Here is a 20,354-nt window from a genome sequence, read left to right on the forward strand (position 1 = left end):
GGAATTCTGGCTGTCGGGGTGCCACTGTCGCCTGGCTAAATGATGAGTTAGCTTCCATCCAACTCATCATTTAGCCCATTTGGCCTTTTAGAGACACCCAGCTCTGAGATTAGGAAAGCTACCCCATCTATGTCTGTTCTATAACTTTTGTTACTTTTAAAAATTAATTGGATAATGGTTTTTATTATGTCTGAAATGCACTTTTATTTTGTATTGCTTTATGTAAATTCAGGTCACCGACTGGCACTGCGCATGAGAATAACTGCTCCCAATCGTCTAAGCTTCCTGACAGCCTCCTGAACTGCTTCCGGATAGTTGGAGTTAGCGAATTTCCTGTCAACTTCATTCTTGAAGCCCAGCTCCTTCTGAATGGTATTTGCTACTTGTTCACTTAAAATAAAGAGCTTTTACAATGATTTGCAATATTTTAGCCCTACAATATATTATGTAGGCAAAAAATCTATTTCTCCTATATATCCCATCCGGGTTATTATTATTTATTTATTATGTCTTACTTGTTTCCAGTAGTGGATACAATCAAAACAAAATATTTTTTTTTATGTAAAAGCTTAAATATAATTTATATTTATTTACTCTGGTGAACAGGAATGTGTTTGTTTGAGGTACATTACAGTTTGCTTGTTTTAAATTACAAGTTAATTGGAGAACTGGCGTTGTGGTGTTTCTCAGTTACCATTATGAATATAGATGTGCAAGTGAAAAGATATTTCATTTATTTTTTTCAATTCTTGGCATGTGTGTAAGGCAAGAACAAAATACATTTGGCACTCTGAGACAGCAAACAGGCTTTACGCCACCATAGCAGATGGATGGTCGTGCAGGATGCTAACAGAATGTGTTAATGTATCTCTAATGTGTTTATTGAGGAGAGCAATCCAAGTCAGGGGACAGAGAGCACACTGTACAAGCTGTTCACAATGGAATGTCTGCTAGCTTTACTGACAGCATCAGCATTTAGGATTTATCCTCCATATACATAAACTCCTGGTGGGTCACTGGTAAAAAAAACAAAACAAGCTTAATACTGTCAATATTTTATTAGATGACTTTCAGCAGATATAAAATACATAACATATTCTTTTCACAACTTTTTTACAACTTTGTTTTTAAATTTGAATGCAGTTTATAATAAGAATAATGTTACTGATATTAGTCAAAATGTGGGTTAGGATTGTAAAGAGTGTGATGGCATTGTAGAGATAAAAATATCTTCCATTAATAATAAATCACCTACTGCTAAAATGATAATTGTCATCTGAATGCTCTTTTGTTAGGTTTTGTTATAATATAAAAAAATAATTGAATGTACACTAGAGCCCATGGAAGGTTTTTTTTATTAATCACTGAGGAAGCCCTGAGGTGGTCTGGTGTAGTTTCATTAATATGTACATTCATTATGATCCTCTAAGCAGAAAAGCTATTAGCTGTGCAGACCAGGTGCCCCAGGGATAGGAAATTGGCAAGCATAAGGCTTTTGTCAATGTGTGCATATATATTACTTGTGAATGCGTAACTGGCTCCGCTGGGGTATTTAAACAGTTATTTGATCATGAGATGTGATTAAACATAGACAGGAATCAAAGACCTCATCATATGTTATCTGTTTTTGATAAAAATTTATATTTCTATAACAGCTAGGAGTTCCCAAAGTAATAGTAAAATACCTAAAGTCTGTACACTGTACTGGTAGGATTTGGGAGTCACTAAGGGGGATATTCAATTAGCCATGGGGTGGGGAAAGGATTAAATAGCCTTTTTCCCGTGCTGAAAAATCATGACTCACATGTGCAAACACACTGATTCCGCGTAAACTGCTGAGTCAATGTTTTTTTTCCCAGCGTGCTAACCCAATTTGATGTTTTTCCGCTGACTTTACTCAGTCCGACTGGTGGGACTTGTGCTCGGGGTAATATCCACTAATTGAATAGCTCCGGCGTGGCAATTAGCCCCGGAGCTAATTGAATATTCCCCAAGATTTATAGATTGGGAGAAATTAGGTATCTAACCAATCATACATCTCAAAGCAGTCTTGCCTACACTCATTTCATAGTTTACATAATAGAGATTGATGTGAACATATATTTTATGTGGCTACTACAAAGTGGAAATTATGTACAGTTATTTGTACTTAGGTTAAATGTTACCTTAATTTTCCTCTTCTGCCCCACGGCCCAGAATAAGCTGCCTGTAATTTTGTGTTTGTGTAAGTTTATTCCTTTTTATTTTGAAACACATGTAATCTGTAACCCTTTTTATTTATATAATTTCTGTAACTAAGCATTGTACCTATTTTGTAAATAAAGTGTTCCTTTTTTATTCTATTTTCAAACATTCTTCAGAACTTTGGGGGTCATTCAGACCCACTCGCGAGCGGCAGTACGCTCGCAAGTGGGTCGATGTTCCCCACTGCGCATGCGCACAACGGAGGGAGCTCCGTCGTGCGCATGCGCGAGACCCGGCGAGCTACGGGCTTTCCATCGCTCGGGGTCTTGCACCAAAGGGGGCGTGCTGTCGATGTTGATTGACAGCACGCCCCCTTTGGTGGGCGTACCGGGGGCGTGCCTGCCAGACGGAGGCGTTCCCTTGGGAGCGCCTACCGTCTGAAGCCGGCCCCACTGACATCACTAGTGATGTCAGTGGGAGTGATTTTGGCTCTGATAGAGCCAAAATCACTCCTGGCCTTGCGGCTGGGAAACCCGACCGCAGGGTTCCCCTCGCAAGTCCGATGGTCGCGATGGTCAAGACCATCGCGACCATCTTTTTGCACGCTCGTATATGCTGTGGGTGGTGACCCACAGCTATACGAGCGTCCAGGAGGACGCTCCATTTTAATGGAGGAGGGCCCTGATTCAGAGCGAGCGCTCTGGTCAGAGCATCTGGCTCTGAATCAGGGCCTTTGTCTTTGAGGAGGCTATTAGATTGCTAAGGTTATGCTATAACTATTAGGTATTGCTAGAAGCTGGGGGAGACCAACTAAATGAGTGGTAGTTTGTGTTGTTGAGCCTGTGCAATTGTGATAGAGTGTTAGGGGACCTGTGACCCCTTTGTGTATTTACCACAGGTGGCAGCAGCAGAGACATGTTTGGTATAACAGGCAGAAAGAGAGAGAATATTTATTGTGAGTATTATATTTGGCTCTGTCCCATCAGGACTTGGGGATCTGCACAATCTCAGTCCTGATGCTAGTGTAGTACCAGTGTGGGTGATACAGCCATAGGCTATGGATAACTATTAGGATTATAGTAAAGATAAAGTAGATATATAGAGAGATATTAAATAGAAAGATATGAGATAGATAGATATGAGATAGAGATCAAACCAGTTTGAAATTTCATAAAATTTCACAGTTTTGAAGACCATGATCTTGTTTGTAGTCAGAGGCCTAACTAAAGTCAATGGCGCCCAGGGCAAATAAAAAAAAAGTGCCCTTGAAAATTGTTCTTTACACAAACACAAATAAATGTTACTGCCATAAACAGTGGACCAAGGGCCTGATTCAGCATGGATCGCTATTCTCTTATATGCACTCAATGCTGTTGCTAATATCAGCGGTGATATGTAAATATTTGCATTCACATTGCGATCGTAGCCTGACATAAGGACACTCACTTCCACTTACTCACATCTGTATACTTGGGCAACATAGCTAAACAATCGGTAACATCGGACCCATATGCACAGTTATGGCAGGTCAGAACTCACTCAGGAATTGCTAACTTCAGTGCACGCTATGAGGCTTAAGGCTGAGTATGGTATCGCAGTGGATAATTTATGCATGCCCCTGCAATGCTGTCCCAAAGCACTGGCACGCCTGCGTTCAACTGACCACCCCCCGGTCACCACCCACAAACGGCACTTCCTGTCAGTCACTCTGCGATTGCAGTACCAATCGCATTAGCTAGTTTGCGCACTGCGGTGCATACGCATGTGCAGAACGCAACAATTGGCTGGTTGCATGCGTATAAGCAACTGCGTTCCTTGCTGAATCAGGCCCCAAGTGGGAGATTAGAAATGATGGCACAGTATGGAAATATGAAGTGAATGGCTGGGGACTTGGGGGCTGCCCAGGTTCTCAGAAGCTTTAGGGATTTGGAAAGTGTGAAAATAATTTTGGATGCTTTTTAACTCTCCTGCCACCAGTTGAAAAACAAATGTTAGACCATTTTAGACAGTAATAAAAGCAGAGAGAAAAATAACTCTCTGCTTTTATTACTGTCACCCTCTTCTTAGTACAAATTACTTTGACACTCTGCACCCCAAATTACAGTGCTATAGGTATGCTTGTGTTAGGCTATAGATGGCGGCATATGCCGCAATGATTCTTTTTAGAGTAGACTATGAGGGCCACTTACCTCTCTAGTGGCAGTCTGTCTCTAATCTTCTACTGCTATTTTTGTGTGTCTCTAACAGACCCATGTCACCCTTGTTTTTCCTCTGCTTATCTGTCCTGTCCAACGGGCAGTTACCGGCTGTAGATGATCGCAGCTTGTTGTGAATTGTGATAGGAGGATATGTGTGTGTGTGTCTGGCACAGGCGGATCGATACGTTGTATCCTCCTTACACTTTGCAGCATTGGACACCCAGGCAGTCATTCTTCATAACAGTCAGGTGATTATTAAAGGTAATTTGGGTGTAGTTTAAAAAATTACCCTTTGTTATATTTCAGCCTCTTTACCGGTGAGTGCATTATATTTTAACTGCATTTCTTTGTATTTGTGCACCTGGTCTCGTGTCACTCCTTTTTTGCTGAAACTTCATCTTAGCCACAATACCATACATTTAGGACACACCAGGATACTGCACTCATTAATTTGATATGTGACACTTGCATGGCTTAAAGTGGTCCTGGAGAGGTGATGGAACTCATCTCTCCCGCCGCCTACTCCCCACCCCTCCGCCACGCTAGTTAGACAGGCTAAAACAAGTGTAAAAACTGTTCTTTACACATACACTGTTGTGTATAGGAAACGTTAAAGTGAATGGCTGGGAGCCGCCTAGGCCTTGGGCAGAAGCTTTGGGGGTGACAGTGTGAAATACATTTAGATGCTTTTTTAGCACTCCTGCCATAAGCTGAGACTACAATGTTAGATCACTTAAAAAGAAAAAAAAAAGTTCTATATCATCAGTGTTATTTTTCTGCTGTGCCTCTGAGTTTTTTTATGGGGTTTCCACAAACTAGTCTATGCCACTTGGATGCCCAATGTTTTTTTGCAACCCCTATGTATTGCCTTCACTTGATTCTTTCCTTACCTACAGTATATGCTGGTTTCTCTGAAGAAATTGAGCCTCCCTAGGCACACAGTGAGTGGCTCTCTGTCTATGGGACTTCTGTGCAGGGACTTGGTGGAGCTGGAACTAGTTCCACCTACCATTAGAGGTGACGGAACTCAGTTCCACCCCGTTCCTGCCCACTTTAACCTCTGGACACTTGTATATCTGTGTGCGAATGAGTCACTGAATCTGTAAACGAAGTACTACGATGCAGCAGCCGCGGCTTTTTTCCTGCCAAGTTCTGTTGTGCTTCGTATACAGACATATACGAAAATATGCAAAACAGGCATCTCGTGCTGCGTGGTGTATTGAGGCTTGATGTGTGAGGAAACATCTATAGATGTACAGAAGATATAAAACATTTCTGCATCCCTCCTTTCACCATCCACACAATTGGTTCAGAACCTGTGTCATGTACTTCAGTGTGCTATGTCCATGTTTAATGAGGTGTCCCAGAGTGTTCTCCCTTTTTTACATGCTGCGAGAACAAGCTGAATATTTTGGAGAACAGTTTGATATTTTTGCTCATCTCTAGACGTGACCAAAATATTTCCACAATTAGACCCAGCTAGACCCAACCAAATGTATTGGGCACCTTACAAAAATATGTTGAGCCCTATGGTATGATTCCCCCAAGTTCAGCGTCTCAGTGGGATGTAGTCAGGAAGTCGACTGTCGAAATGCCGACCGCCAGCTTCCCGACGGTGAAAGTCCGGCATGGGATTTATGATAGGCGTCTAAATACCGACGCCTGTCATTAGCCCCACGCCGAAATCCCGATGCCCGGCATACTAAACATAGGTAAGCCGGGCGCTGGGAGCTCATAGCCACGTGGGTGGGGGGGGTTAGGTTTAGGGACTCCCAGGGGGACTAAGGGTTAGGCACCCCCCCGGGAGTGTTATGATGCGGGGAGGGGGAGTTAGGTTTAGGCACCCCTATGGGAGGGTTAAGGGGGGGAGAGGGGAGGGTTAGGGTACTTTCTTACCTTAGTTGGGATCTTCATCTGCCGGCGGTAATATATAACGATTTCGTCTCAGCATGATTAGAGGTTTGCAGTGGGACTTTGAACAATGTTACAGAAGAATGACATGGCTGGGGCACGAATGGACAGTCTGGAGCTCACAAGGATGTTGTCATTTAACAGGTCAGCTGCTGGAAACAAACTGACTGAATAGGTTATAGTCACAAGGGGGGAAAAGAGAATAAAATACTCTCATCTTTTTGGGGGCACACTTAGTAGTTAATTTAATAAAAGTTAGATTTTACATTATGTTTAAAGATATTAAGTCAATACTAAGACAAACAACATGAAAATAGACAGATATAAAAATGTATAGGCACTAATACAGCAAATATTGATAAAGTATTCAAGTCTCAATACTTAATGATGAAAGCAGCAGTCTTTATAGTCTATATACACAGGAAATAATGTTATATAAGGCATCTATAGTATGGTTTAGAAAAATCATACGTAAATTCATGAATAATTTTATATCACTAAACATACTAGTGCTTGATGCTAGTGTATATTGTACCAGCGTCCTCTGCAGCCAGCATAGAATAAAATAAACACATTCTCTGAATACTTTATCAATATTTTCTGTATTAGCGCCTATACATTTTTATATCTGTCTATTTTCATGTTGTTTGTCTTAGTATTGACTTATTATTTTTAAACATAATTTAATAAAAGTTAGATTTTACATTAACTACTAAGTGTGCCCCCAAAAAGATGAGAGTTCTTTTCTTCTCTTTCCCCCCTTGTGATTATAGTATTTATACTCTCAGGGGAGCACCCTCACATGAGACAGTGGTATCTGAGGATACAATATTGATTTGTAATAGTGGGTTTAAGATTACATTGCTACTCACCTACTCTATTTACCATCCTCTATCCACCTGTGCTTGGTTATCCCTACTTTTCCCCTTCCTTTACAATTTACAATACAATAAAGTGTGCAATTCTTTATAGAGAAGTCATACTCCATCAATGGACATGCTTTTAAAATATTTTTTTTCTTTCTAATAAAATACATTGTACAGTTAAATTAGATTTAGTTGTAATCATCTTACAATAGAGAAAAACTTCAGATATCAGTTATTTTTTTATATTTTGTACCTGTGATTAATAGGATATTGAAATCGGCTAGTTCTGCTGAACACACTGCAGCTTTTATTTCACCATCCAATCTCATTGCCTAAATTTATTCTAAACATAAAAATGTATTAATATGTCTTATATAGAAGAGCATTACAATAAATCTTAGCATATTTTAATTAAGTAGATCTATCACTCGTTCTTCGCGGATAAGTGCATTCATTATTATATTTTGTAAAAACATTTCAAAAGTTGAAATGACCTTATCAGTTAAAGTCCACAGAATGTACAAAGGGAATGGCTTCTAGTAACATAGTCCAATGGTTTTGATATCTTTTGTATGAAAGCTTGTCTTGGCAAACATTCATAAATCTTCAAGACTCTATTAGCAAATATGCTATGTACTTGGCTAGCATGAGATAAAATAATTAGTCTACAAATATGGGTAATTATTATAATTTGGCCTATTGCTTCAAGTGAGAATTGATTCATGATGTTTGTAGAGCATTAATCAGACATGTTTTAGAGGGACGCTTGTTTCTATTTCTGCACTGATTAAATCACACTGTATCTGTCTCCCCAAATAGAAATACAGTTATTATTTTTATACAAATATTGAAGAAAACAAATTAAGTTTATATAGAATGAGCAAATATATTGTTTCAGAAAATGTGAATAAGATTTATTTTACATTATTGAGTTAAATTGAAAGTGATCCAGTAGTAGGTACAGTGGGGGTCATTCAGACCCGGTCGTTAGCGCCGATGTGCTCGGACCGGGTCGATGGCCCCACACAGAGCATGCGCACGATGGCGCCGGCGCCGTCGTGCGCATGCGTGAGACCCGTTACAACCGACAGCGCCGGTCGTAGCGGGTATCGATCCAAAGGGGGCGAGCTGTCGATGTTGTTTGACAGCTCGCCCCATTTGGAAGGCGGGCCGGGGGGGTGGCAGCGCAAATGGGGGCGTTCCCATGGGAACGCCTACCGTTTGGGGGCAGCCCACTGACATCACCAGTGATGTCAGTGGAGAGCTTCCGGCTCAGACAGAGCCGAAAGCTCTCCGGGGCTTACGACAAGGGAGACCCTACCCTAGGGCCTCGTCGTAAGCCCCGATGGTCGCGATGGTCTTGACTATAGCGACCATCACCTTAGGCAGTCGTAAGGCTGTGGGTGTTAACCCACAGCCTTACCACCGCAAAGGAGGACGTCTTGAAACTTCAAGACGTCCTCCCCTCATTCAGACCGACCGCATGGTCTGTGCGACCGGCTCTGAATGAGGTCCAGTAACTCTACAAATTTTTGTTGCCCAGGTCCAAGATAAGATTTGGGAGCAGCCTAGGGACCCATGGTTCCATCCGTAATTAATAATGTATTTTCTTGTAATTACTTTACAATTGAGAGATAACAATTTTAGATATTTATTCATTGAGGTTTAGTAGGGAATAATTAAATTCATATGGCCCTGGAGGACTACATAAATGGTTAGGCAAATGAACTTTGCAAACGGTATCTTTATTAGTTTTCCCATTGTACTCCATAGAGGTGCAAAGGAAAATTAACAAATCTTTTCTACAGTAACAGATAGTAATGTGCACAGCCGGATGTTGCATTGATGTCTTTAAGCACATTGCTATGAGTTTACTTCTCCCTTAGAATTTAGGTTCTTGTACAAAATAATTATTTTTATAGTTTTCATAATGTAATAATTCATTTTAATAGCAGTTTTAAATATTTGGTATGGCAACAGACATTATGGGTCCAGATACCCTGACCTAAGTTAACCAAAACAATTGGAGATTAAGTATAAAATAACTTCTTTCCCTCTTGTGTAGGTTTTTCACATGTAGCCTATCTGGCTCAAAAGCTGTCTGCCATGCTGGAATCATTTGGGAAGTTATGTAAAGAAGATCTTACTGGATCTGCGTCATCTGGAAATGGTAGGCACTGTTTTAAGAAATGTAACACACCTTTTGCTTGAACTGTAGTCAAATGATAGTATTTATTTATGTGTTTATTCATTTTGTGTCAAGGCACATATCGGGGCTCATCAATACCAGAGTGCAACAATCTTCTTGAAGAAGCAGGCAGTATTCTCAAATCTTTGCATAATTACCATAGTGATATTCAAGGTAAGTCGTATTTTAGGTCTAGTGATAATATTTTGCTTCTCTCTGCCTTTTCTCTCTACTTGGGCCTTGAAGGATGTGAATGTGACCTGTTCATGTGATAGGTCTTGGTAACATCTTCCACTGGCAGATAAACTATTCCAATGAAAAAAAACTTTTATATGTCATTAGAATAAAGGATAATGTATAATTATAATGTATAAGGTATAACAACTATGACTGTACTCTCATTTATATTTATTTTTTTTCATTTCCAAATAAATTGCTTGTTTGAGTCATATAACTCCTGAAACTAAGGCGACATTTAAGGTAGCTTTCTTTCAAATGGCAGACATTTAGAAATGTAGCCTTATCTGCATGTACAAGAAATATAGGAGCAGGTAAGCATTAGATGCAACATAATTAGACATGACTACAGCCCCAGATATTCTTAGGAGGCTTATTTCTTATGGGTACTAGAAGGCTGCTGCAAAGATACTCTCTGATAATGATGATGATACCTGCAGCACTAGCAGACTTCTGATTGGCTGATTGTATATTGACCTCTCTAGCTGATAGTATTTATTTCTATATTTCTGGCCTATTTTTCCATCAATGTAATTTATGTGAATGACACTCTAAGCAGGACCGTAGCATTGGCAAAGCAGGCGGAGTGCGTGCTGCAGGCACTGGTGGGGGCGCCAACCGTTGCAAATCTGCATTGCTTTTTAAAAACATTTAAAATTCATATAGACCGCTGGGGCCATCCACTGGTCCCAGGTGAACATACACAAAGATGACAGGGTCGCTGTGCACTATTTCAGTGCCTGCTGGGAGGTAGATCAGACAGTGTGTAGATACAGATGGGCCCACATACATCTAGCCTCCTGGCGCATTAAACAGCCCTTCTAGTCGTGCCATGCCGTGGCGTGTCTAGGTAGCGCCGAGCGTCTTTTCGTGCGTTTTTTTACCTTCAAATGCATCTTATTCGCACAACGATGCGAATAGATAGGGCAAAATGATTTGCAACATGCCTATGATCTCTGTACGTCTGCTGGTGTATCTGCATGCGAAATGCTACGTTACAGTGTCAGCGGCTGTAACATTTAACATACTGTTTAGCATCCAGTTGCTTGTGCTATCTATTCGCATCGCTGTGCAAATAAGACGCATTTGAAGGTAAAAAGTTGCACGAAAGACGCTCGGTGCTACAGAGTCACACTGAGCTTCCACGTTATGTTTGGCGCAACTTTTAGCGCACGGTGATGTATGTGGGTACATCTGTAGGATCATAAGTGTAGTCACCCAGAGCTCCCAGATCATGTCAAGAAGCCATAGGATACAATATTACACCCGTTTAGCATGGAACAACCAGGAGTGTGCATGCAGGCTAACTGCTGTTATTCATTTATCAATACTGGGTGGCCACTAGGATGAATTACTAACAGATATCAGACAAGGTAATATTGCACTTTACCTTATATAACACTAGTATTTGCTACTAAGGTTTATGACCAACTTTGTAATTGAATATATATTGTTTATTTATTTTTCATATATTTTTATGTTTCAGTTAAGTGTTTCAAAATATATTTTTTAATAAAAATGTTAGAGACATCGTATCATGTGATATTTGTTTGCCCCCAAGGCTAAAATGTGACAGCCAGTCACTGGGGCAGGGTCTAAACCAAGCAGTAAATGCTGTTCTCGCTGCATGTTTCCAGGTCCCACCTAGCCTGGCTGCAGCCCCTCAGGAGATTGGCTGTATCCCTAACGCATGGCGTTGCTGCGTCACACTTGCGCTTCTGTATTCAAACTATTTTCATGGTACTATAGGTCTGATTCAGCAAGAAACGCAAAGGAGCGAACACATGCACTTGGCCGATGTTTTTGTACTGCGTACGCGCAAGAATCGCACTGCACGTGCAAGAACTTGCCAGTGCATTCGGATAAGTGTACGCAGACTACACGCAGCGTGCACGCAGACCCCTTCCGATACTGATTGACAGGAAGTGCCGTTTGTGGGTTGTGACGGGGGTGGTCGGGCGAACGCAGGCATGCCTGTGCGTTGGGACGCCGATTTAGGGGCGTCCATAATTATGCCAGTGCGGTGACAGACACAGTGATGAGACTCCGTGCACACAGGAAGTTGTCATGATCCTGCGCGAGGTCTGGTCAACCACTATTATGCAAATGTGGTTGATGGTTCTAGATGTTACCGATGTTTATGCTATCTTGTGTACTGACCAGGCTTTGAGTAAAGGGAGATTGGCGGCTTAATATAGGGCTGGGCGTCTGCATGTTGTGCTGCGGTCTCTGTGCGTATGCATTGATTAGCATATTCTTGTAGCGGATAGGTGTGTGTACTTTATCTTGCCCCTTGCCAGACACACTTCAGAGCTAGGCTGGGTGGCAGGCGCCATAGCTAGCACTTGCTCTGGGCACTGCATCTCCACTCTACGCCTCAGGCTCTAAGGATTAAAACACTGCATCTTGTAAATAAAAAAATACTACTCCTATTGCATGGATGGAGGGAACGCTACAGGTGTACTACTAGCAGGTCAAGTAGAGAGAATAGGAAACAAATCCTAGTAGAAGGAGATTCATCATTTTGTTCTTTGAGATAACTACAGCTGACACAATGATGTACAGATAGAAGCCGTAATATATTCTACAGATAAAGATATATTGGCATCAGGTCCATTTCTAGCCATTTTACTTAAACATAAATTGGTGACTTGTTTATAGTCTCATGTGCATTTCCAGGAGACAACACAGACAGCTATAAGGATATTTTGTATGACATATATATTTAGTTTTATTGGTTGCCGGGTTCAGTTACTTCTTTATGAAGGTAAAGTATATCTCCGCAGATGACACATTGCCACATTACTTCATGTTCTGATGAATTATTTGTCACCACCAATGAATCACAAACAACCATCCTTACAGCCATAAACAGTTATTTGTTTATGTGGGTACGACTGTATGTGTCTGCTAAGTGTACTTGTATTAATAGGAATAAAACTGTATTGTGACATAATCAAATGAATTTTAATATACATATCCCAGGAGCTTTAAATAACCAGTAGGCCCAAAGCAAAGGTTGATCTAATATAAAAGAAATTATTTTGAAGCATTCAAAAATCTAAGTATTATCAAAACAGAAATTAGGATATTTGAATTTTTTTGGTAGGCTGCTGAAATGTCCTCAGAATTTGGTTCCAAATTTCATTACAGAAAAAATTAGATTCTTTTATTATTCTTTCTAAAAATAAAGATTAATATGTGAAGTGGAATGTGAAGTAGAAGTGGCTAAAAAAAATTAATTGTCCAGCATAAGTATCATTCACAAAAGCAGCCCCCATAGAAACTAGGAGGGCTGCTTACCTGCCAAATTTACAAAGCCCCGGAATGCTAAGCATTACAGAGCTTGGCCCTGGTAGCTAATGCCATCTGAACATGTTGTTAACCATTGTAGCCTATGGGCTACCTACTGAAAAAATGCCTGGGATAGGGATCCATTGGATCCCTCCCCGGTACTCTCCACTAACGCATGCACAGTAGTGCGGTGGATGCTTGGAAGTGAAAGTTATTGATATGACCTATTGGTGGTACCTTGGGGTGACCCCAATAAGGTGACAGCGGCTGTGTTCAATTCCTCTGATTGTTATAGGATCACACATGCTCAGTGATGTAAACAATGCTTGATTGCAACTGAAATGCCTCATGGCTCACTAGTCCATGTACCAGCAATGCTTCCAGCGACTGTCTGTGATATTTAAAGCGGACTCACTGCTTTTATCACATTTCTTCTGCACGCCACTTGAATCTTTCAGTTTGCACTCGGAGGCTTTATGTCCCACTTTGCAACATATGAAACAGTTGTACTTAGACTCTTTTTTTTTTTGCGAGTAAAACAGAACTCTCAGCCGGTATGCATTCCTGGAACTGCAGCAGTTTATCCTCACAATCCCCATTGATAGTTCGGTAGCTCAGGATTCTAAAGCCATCACCAAGAAATCAAATTCAGGCATCAGATTCTGTATCTTTGCCATTTCAACCTCCTCCTTGTCTACCTGTACTTCTATAGTTGTCAATTGCAGAGATATGAATAACATATTGTCAATGTATTCATTCATGTCTCTGCAAACACTCAGTATGGTACAGTACAATGTACACCTCATGTTTATTCTCCTCGTGAGACTCTTGTCTTCATACACTGCTTGCACGGCTATCACCATGTCATGTGCTGACATTTTCCTGTGAATTATGGAATACACATGCTGCTCCAAAGCTAGAATCATGGTCCCCATGGCCTATCCATTTCATCAGGATGTGGATTGTCACCTGGATTACTTGTGATCTTCCACACCTCTTCTCTCCATCAGCTGCATCTCCATAGCAAACTTCCTTGTGGTGTAGCTCTCAGAACCTCTCAGTTTAGTGAAGGTCATGCTTGCAGCTACACTGTGCATTTTCTGTGTGGTGATCTAGATACAGGAACTTTCTGTTTATTTCACACTCAGGAATCTGGGGTGCCCGAGCCCATAACCTCTTAATATGACTTATTGCTTAAACCTTGGGGTGACACCAGTAGGGTGACAGTGGATGTGAAAGTGGATTTCACATAGATGTCCTTAACCAGGGTACTGGGTTTATTGGTAACAGCAACAGTGGTAAAACAGTGGTGGTAACAGCGGTACACAGTGGTAAAACAACGGTGGTCACAACAGCAGTAATTGCAGGTAATTAGGGTCTTACACCTGGGACTTAAGTACTGTGCATCCACACAATACTGTGACACTCTACACAGTGGCGTACACTGGCTGCGTATACGCCATGATGTCACAGGGTCGGAGATCGGACGTGACTCCGGGTTCTAGTGCCCAGTTGTATGCAGGAGACAATGCCGGAGCGCACTGTTCTCTAATAAAAGTAAGGCTAATGTTATCCTTTGCTTTTACATATCACAGGGGCAGGCTCCCTGCATGTGTACAATAGTACACCCAGGTGGTACTTAATTTCTTATTGCCACAAAAGGTGGTGATAAGAAATTAGACTTATCGGGTATAGGACCCGATAGTTAGTAAATATGCCTCTCAACTTTTAAAATAATTTGATAGCATGTGCCTTACAATGTAAAAGACAAAAGTCCATTTGCAGATAAGAACTAAAAATTAATAGCTAGACAAAATATATGTATTAGGGGTGAGCGGGTTCGGATTTCTGAAATCCGAACCCCCCCGATCCGAGGCAGATCCGAGTCAGGCTCGACTTTTCCCGCCTGACTCGGATCTGAAATCGAGGCAAAACGTCATCATCCCGCCTTCCGAGTCTCGCGGGTTTTGGAACCTATATAAGGTACCCGCGTCGGCGCCATTTTCTCACTCGGCTGTGGACAGTGAAGAGGGAGGGTGGGAGTTAGGGCTGGCTGGGCTGTGTAGTGTAGTGTAGTGCAGAGTAGTGTTGTGCTGTGCTGTGCTGCTGTTGTCCACTACTTCAAAGTCCATAGGGGCTGGCTGTGTTGTGCTGTGCTGCTGTTGTTAATAGGGGCTGTGTCCACTACTTCAAAGTCCATAGGGGCTGGCTGGACTGTGTTGTGCAGTCAGTTGTCCATAGGGGCTGTGTCCACTCCAAAGTCCTGTGCAGTGTCCCAGTCCTAAAGGGGTGCTGTAGTGTTGTCCAGGGGGTGCTCTGTCCATCAGGGGTGCTCCCCCCAAGTGCTAAAAAAATAATATTTTTTGTGTGTTTGTGAATTGTGTGCGCAGTAGCCGCACGTGCATCAACAAAGTAGTGCCAAGCGTGCGCCTGTGTCATAAGTAAAGAGCCGGCTGGCTTGACCGTTAAAGGGTGCTGTAACCCCCAAAGTACACTCCAGTCCAAACCAAAAAAAAAATTATTTTCTGTGTTTGTGAATTGTGTGCGCAGTAGCCGCACGTGCATCAACAAAGTAGTGCCAAGCGTGCGCCTGTGTCATAAGTAAAGGGCCGCCTGGCTTGACCGTTAAAGGGTGCTGTAACCCCCAAAGTACACTCCAGTCCAAACCAAAAAAAAAATTATTTTCTGTGTTTGTGAATTGTGTGCGCAGTAGCCGCATGTGCATCAACAAAGTAGTGCCAAGCGTGCGCATGTGTCATAAGTAAAGGGCCGGCTGGCTTGACCGTTAAAGGGTGCTGTAACCCCCAAAGTACACTCCAGTCCAAACCAAAAAAAAAATTATTTTCTGTGTTTGTGAATTGTGTGCGCAGTAGCCGCACGTGCATCAACAAAGTAGTGCCAAGCGTGCGCCTGTGTCATAAGTAAGGGGCCGGCTGGCTTGACCGTTAAAGGGTGCTGTAACCCCCAAAGTACACTCCAGTCCAAACCAAAAAAAAAATTATTTTCTGTGTTTGTGAATTGTGTGCGCAGCAGCCGCACGTGCATCAACAAAGTAGTGCCAAGCGTGCGCCTGTGTCATAAGTAAAGGGCCGGCTGGCTTGACCGTTAAAGGGTGCTGTAACCCCCAAAGTACACTCCAGTCCAAACCAAAAATAAAATTATTTTCTGTGTTTGTGAATTGTGTGCGCAGTAGAAGCACGTGCATCAACAAAGTAGTGCCAAGCGTGCGCCTGTGTCATAAGTAAAGGGCCGGCTGGCTTGACCGTTAAAGGGTGCTGTAACCCCCAAAGTACACTCCAGTTCAAACCAAAAAAATAATATTTTTTGTGTGTTTGTGAATTGTGTGCGCAGTAGCCGCACGTGCATCAACAAAGTAGTGCCAAGCGTGCGCCTGTGTCATAAGTAAAGGGCCGGCTGGCTTGACCGTTAAAGGGTGCTGTAACCCCCAAAGTACACTCCAGTCCAAACCAAAAAAAAAAATATTTTCTGTGTTTGTGAATTGTGTGCGCAGTAGCCGCACGTGCATCAACAAAGGAGCAGCGCCAAGCGTGCGCCTGTGTCCCATAAGTAAAGAGCCGGCTGGCTCATTTCTTAAAGGCTGGTGTAACCAACAAAGTGCACTACTCTCCAGCAAAAATAAAAAAATATTTTCTGTGTTTAGCCGCACGTATATATCAAATCGATATAACATAAATGGAGGACCAAACTTTCTCCGATAAAAATAAAATAGAGAAAGATCAAGAACCACTTCCTCCTAGTGCTGAAGCTGCTGCCACTAGTCATGACATAGACGATAACATGCCATCAACGTCGTCTGCCAAGGCCAATGCCCAATGTCATAATAGAGGGCACATACAATCCCAAATGACAAAGTTCAGGAAAATGACCTTGAAAAAAACATTTAAATCATCTGAAGAGAAACGTAAACTTGCCAATATGCCATTTACGACACGGAGTGGCAAGGAACGGCTAAGGTCGATCCCTAGTATGTTCATGACTAGTGGTTCAGCTTCACATGACGATGGAAGCCCTCCTCCAACTAAAAAAATCAAAAGAGTTAAGCTGGCAAAAGCACAGCGAAGAACTGTGCTTTCTAAGAAGATATCACAAATCCCCAAGGAGAGTCCAAGTGTGGTGGTGGTTGCGATGCCTGACCTTCCCAGCACTGGACGGGAAGAGGTGGCTCTTTCCACCATTTGCACGCCCCCTGCAAGTGCTGAAGGGAGCACCCACAGTCCACTTGCTGATATGCAAATTGAAGATGTCACTGTTGAAGTATAACAGGATGAGGATACTGGTGTAGCTGGCGCTGAGGAGGAAGTTGGCGAGGAGGATTCTGATGGTGATGTGGTTTGTTTAAATCAGGCTCCGGGTGAGACAGTTGTTGTCCGTGGGATGAAAAAGCCCATCACGGTCATGCCTGGGCAGAAGACCAAACATTCCACCTCTTTGGTCTGGCAATATTTCTATCCAAATCCGGACAACAACTGTCTTGCCATATGTACCTTATGTAACGGTTGAATAAGTAGGGGTAGGGACGTTAACCACCTAGGAACATCCTCCCTTATACGGCACCTGCAGCGCGTTCATAATAAGTTACTGTCAAGTTCAGAAACTTTGGCTAAGACCGTAAGCAGTCCAGGGACACCTAAATCCCGTTGTCCTGTTGTATCCAAGCGCCTGCAAACCACACCGTCAACTCCCTCCTCGTCAATTTCCTCCTTAGTCAGGATCGGAAGTAGTCCTGCAGGCCATGTCACTGGCATGACTGACTCTCCTATCCGGGATTCCTCCGGAGGATCCTGCATTGCTACGCCTCCTGCTGCCGCTGCTGCTGTTGCTGCTGCTGGGAGTCGTTCATCATCCCAGAGAGGAAGTAGGAACACCACTACTTTTACTAAACAATTTACCCTCCAACAGTCCTTAGCGAGGAGGATGAAGTACGACAGCAGTCATCCTGAAGCAAAACGTATAACTGAGGCCTTGACTGCTATGTTGGTGTTAGACGTGCGTCCGGTATCCGCCATTAGTGCAGTGGGATTTAGACAATTGCTGGAGGTAGTGTGTCCCCGGTTCCAAATCCCGTCTAGATTCCACTTCACTAGGCAGGCGATACCAAGACTGTACAGAAACGTCAGAAAAAGTGTCCTCAGTGTCCTGAAAAATGCCATTGTACCCAATGTCCACTTAACCACGGACATGTGGACAAGTGGAACAGGGCAGACTAAGGACTATATGACTGTGACAGCCCACTGGGTAGATGTATCACCTTACGCAGCAACAGCAGCAGCGTCACCAGTCGCAGCATCTCAGAAACGCCAGCTCGTTCCAAGGCAGGCTACGCTGTGTATCACCGGTTTCAGTAAGAGGCACACCGCCGACAACCTCTTAGAGAAACTGAGGGAAATCATCGCCCAGTGGCTTACCCCACTTAGACTCTCCTGGGGATTTGTGATATCTGACAACGCCACCAATATTGTGCGGGCATTACATCTGGGCAAATTCCAGCACGTCCCATGTTTTGCTCACACAATAAACTTGGTGGTGCAGAATTTTCTGAAAAGCGACAGGGGCGTGCAGGAGATGCTTTGGGTGGCCCGAAAAATTTCAGGCCACTTTCGCCATTCAGCGACTGCGTGCCGAAGACTGGAGCGCCAGCAAACACTCTTGAACCTGCCCCGCCATCACCTGAAGCAAGAGGTTGTGACGCGGTGGAACTCAACCCTCTATATGCTTCAGAGGATGGAGGAGCAGTAAAAGGCCATTCAAGCCTATACATCCACCTATGACATAGGCAAAGGAGGGGGTATGCACCTGACTCAAGCGCAGTGGAGAATGATTTCCGTGTTGTGCAAGGTTCTCCAGCCCTTCGAACTTGCCACACGTGAAGTCAGTTCAGACACTGCCAGCTTGAGTCAGGTCATTCCCCTCATCAGGCTTTTGCAGAAGCAGCTGGAGAAAGTGAAGGAGGAGCTAAGACGGAGCGATTCCGCTCGGCATGTGGGACTTGTGGATGAAGCCCTTCATTCGCTTTGCCAGGATTCCAGGGTGGTCAATCTGTTGAAATCAGACCACTACATTTTGGCCACCGTGCTCGATCCTAGGTTTAAAGCCTATGTGGTGTCTCTCTTTCCGGCCGACACAAGCCTGCAGAGGTGCAAAGACCTGCTGGTGAACACACTGTCAGCTGAAGCGGAACGTGACACGTCAACAGCTCCTTCTTCATTTTCTCCCGCAACTGGGGCTGCCAGGGAAAAACTTAGGTATCCTAAGCAACCCGCTGGCGGTGATGCAGGGCAGGCAGGACCAAGTTTGGACATCTGGTCCGGACTAAAGGACCTGGCAACAATTTCTGACATGTCTACTGTCACTGCATATGATACTGTCACCATTGACAGAATGGTGGAGGATTACATCGGTGACAGCATCCAAGTAGGCATGTCAGACAGTCCATACCTGTGCTGGCAGGAAAAAGAGGCAATTTGGAGGCCCCTGTACAAACTGGCTCTATTTTACCTGAGTTGCCCCCCCTCCAGTGTGTACTCCGAAAGAGTGTTTAGTGCAGCCGGGAACCTTGTCAGCGAAAGGCGTAGGAGGTTGCTTCCACAAAATGTGGAGAAGATGATGTTCATAAAATGAATTATCAGCTCTTCCAGGGAGACCAGCCTCCAGAACGTACAGAGGGACCTGTGGTGGTGGATTCAAGTGGGGACGAGTTAATACTTTGTGAGGATGAGGATGTACATACTGAAGAGGGTGAGGAAACGGTGGATGAGGAGGATGAGGATGACATCTTGCCTCCGTAGAGCCAGTTTGTGCAGGGACACATTAATTGCCAGCTTGTTTTGTGGGGGCCCAAACGAACCAATCATTTCAGCCACAGTTGTGTGGCAGACCCTGGCGCTGAAATGATTGGTTTGTTAAAGTGTGCAGTTTGGGGCCTAGTTTTTCAAACTGCCATCCTGTCTGCCACTGCAGTATCACGCCTAGATGGGTCACGTGTTTGTGCCGCCCACTCGTGTCGCTTAGCATAGTCATCCAGCTACCTCGGTGCAACCTTTTGGACATAAAAACACTATTGTGAGGTGTGAGGTGTTCAGAATAGACTGGAAATGAGTGGAAATTAAGGTTATTGAGGTTAATAATAGCATAGGAGCAGAAAAACCTACAAATTCTGTGATTTTATGCTTTTTTTCAAAAAAATACAGATCCAAAACACAAAACCCAGAACCCAAAACACGGAAGGGTGGTTTTGGCAAAACCAATCCAGATCCAAAACACGAAGAAAGATCCAGATCCAAAACCAAAACACAAAACACGAAAAGTGGCCGGTGCACACCCCTAATATGTATATATATATATATATATATCTACTTTTGTTTGCAATATAGTGTCTGGCCCTACAGAAATGGCTTAGAGTAACGGGTTGCCCATTAGCTAGGCATAAATGGACCTCTTCTACATATGTTCAAGTGG

At 43.1% G+C, this 20,354-nt stretch overlaps 1 protein-coding gene across 1 annotated transcript in view; it reads left to right on the top strand.

Annotated features, from left to right (window-relative positions):
- Positions 1-20,354, top strand: part of LOC148507539 (uncharacterized) — a 662,982-nt gene that overhangs the window by 177,478 nt on the left and 465,150 nt on the right. The window contains exons 44-46 of the mRNA XM_088445856.1: positions 233-372; positions 9,225-9,329; positions 9,423-9,521. Coding sequence (XP_088301982.1) covers positions 233-372; positions 9,225-9,329; positions 9,423-9,521 — 344 coding nt within the window. The remainder of the gene's footprint in view (positions 1-232; positions 373-9,224; positions 9,330-9,422; positions 9,522-20,354) is intronic.

Source organism: Taudactylus pleione, unplaced genomic scaffold, assembly GCF_031769625.1.
Source record: "Taudactylus pleione unplaced genomic scaffold, aTauple2 ptg000391l, whole genome shotgun sequence".
Lineage (NCBI taxonomy): Eukaryota > Metazoa > Chordata > Amphibia > Anura > Myobatrachidae > Taudactylus > Taudactylus pleione.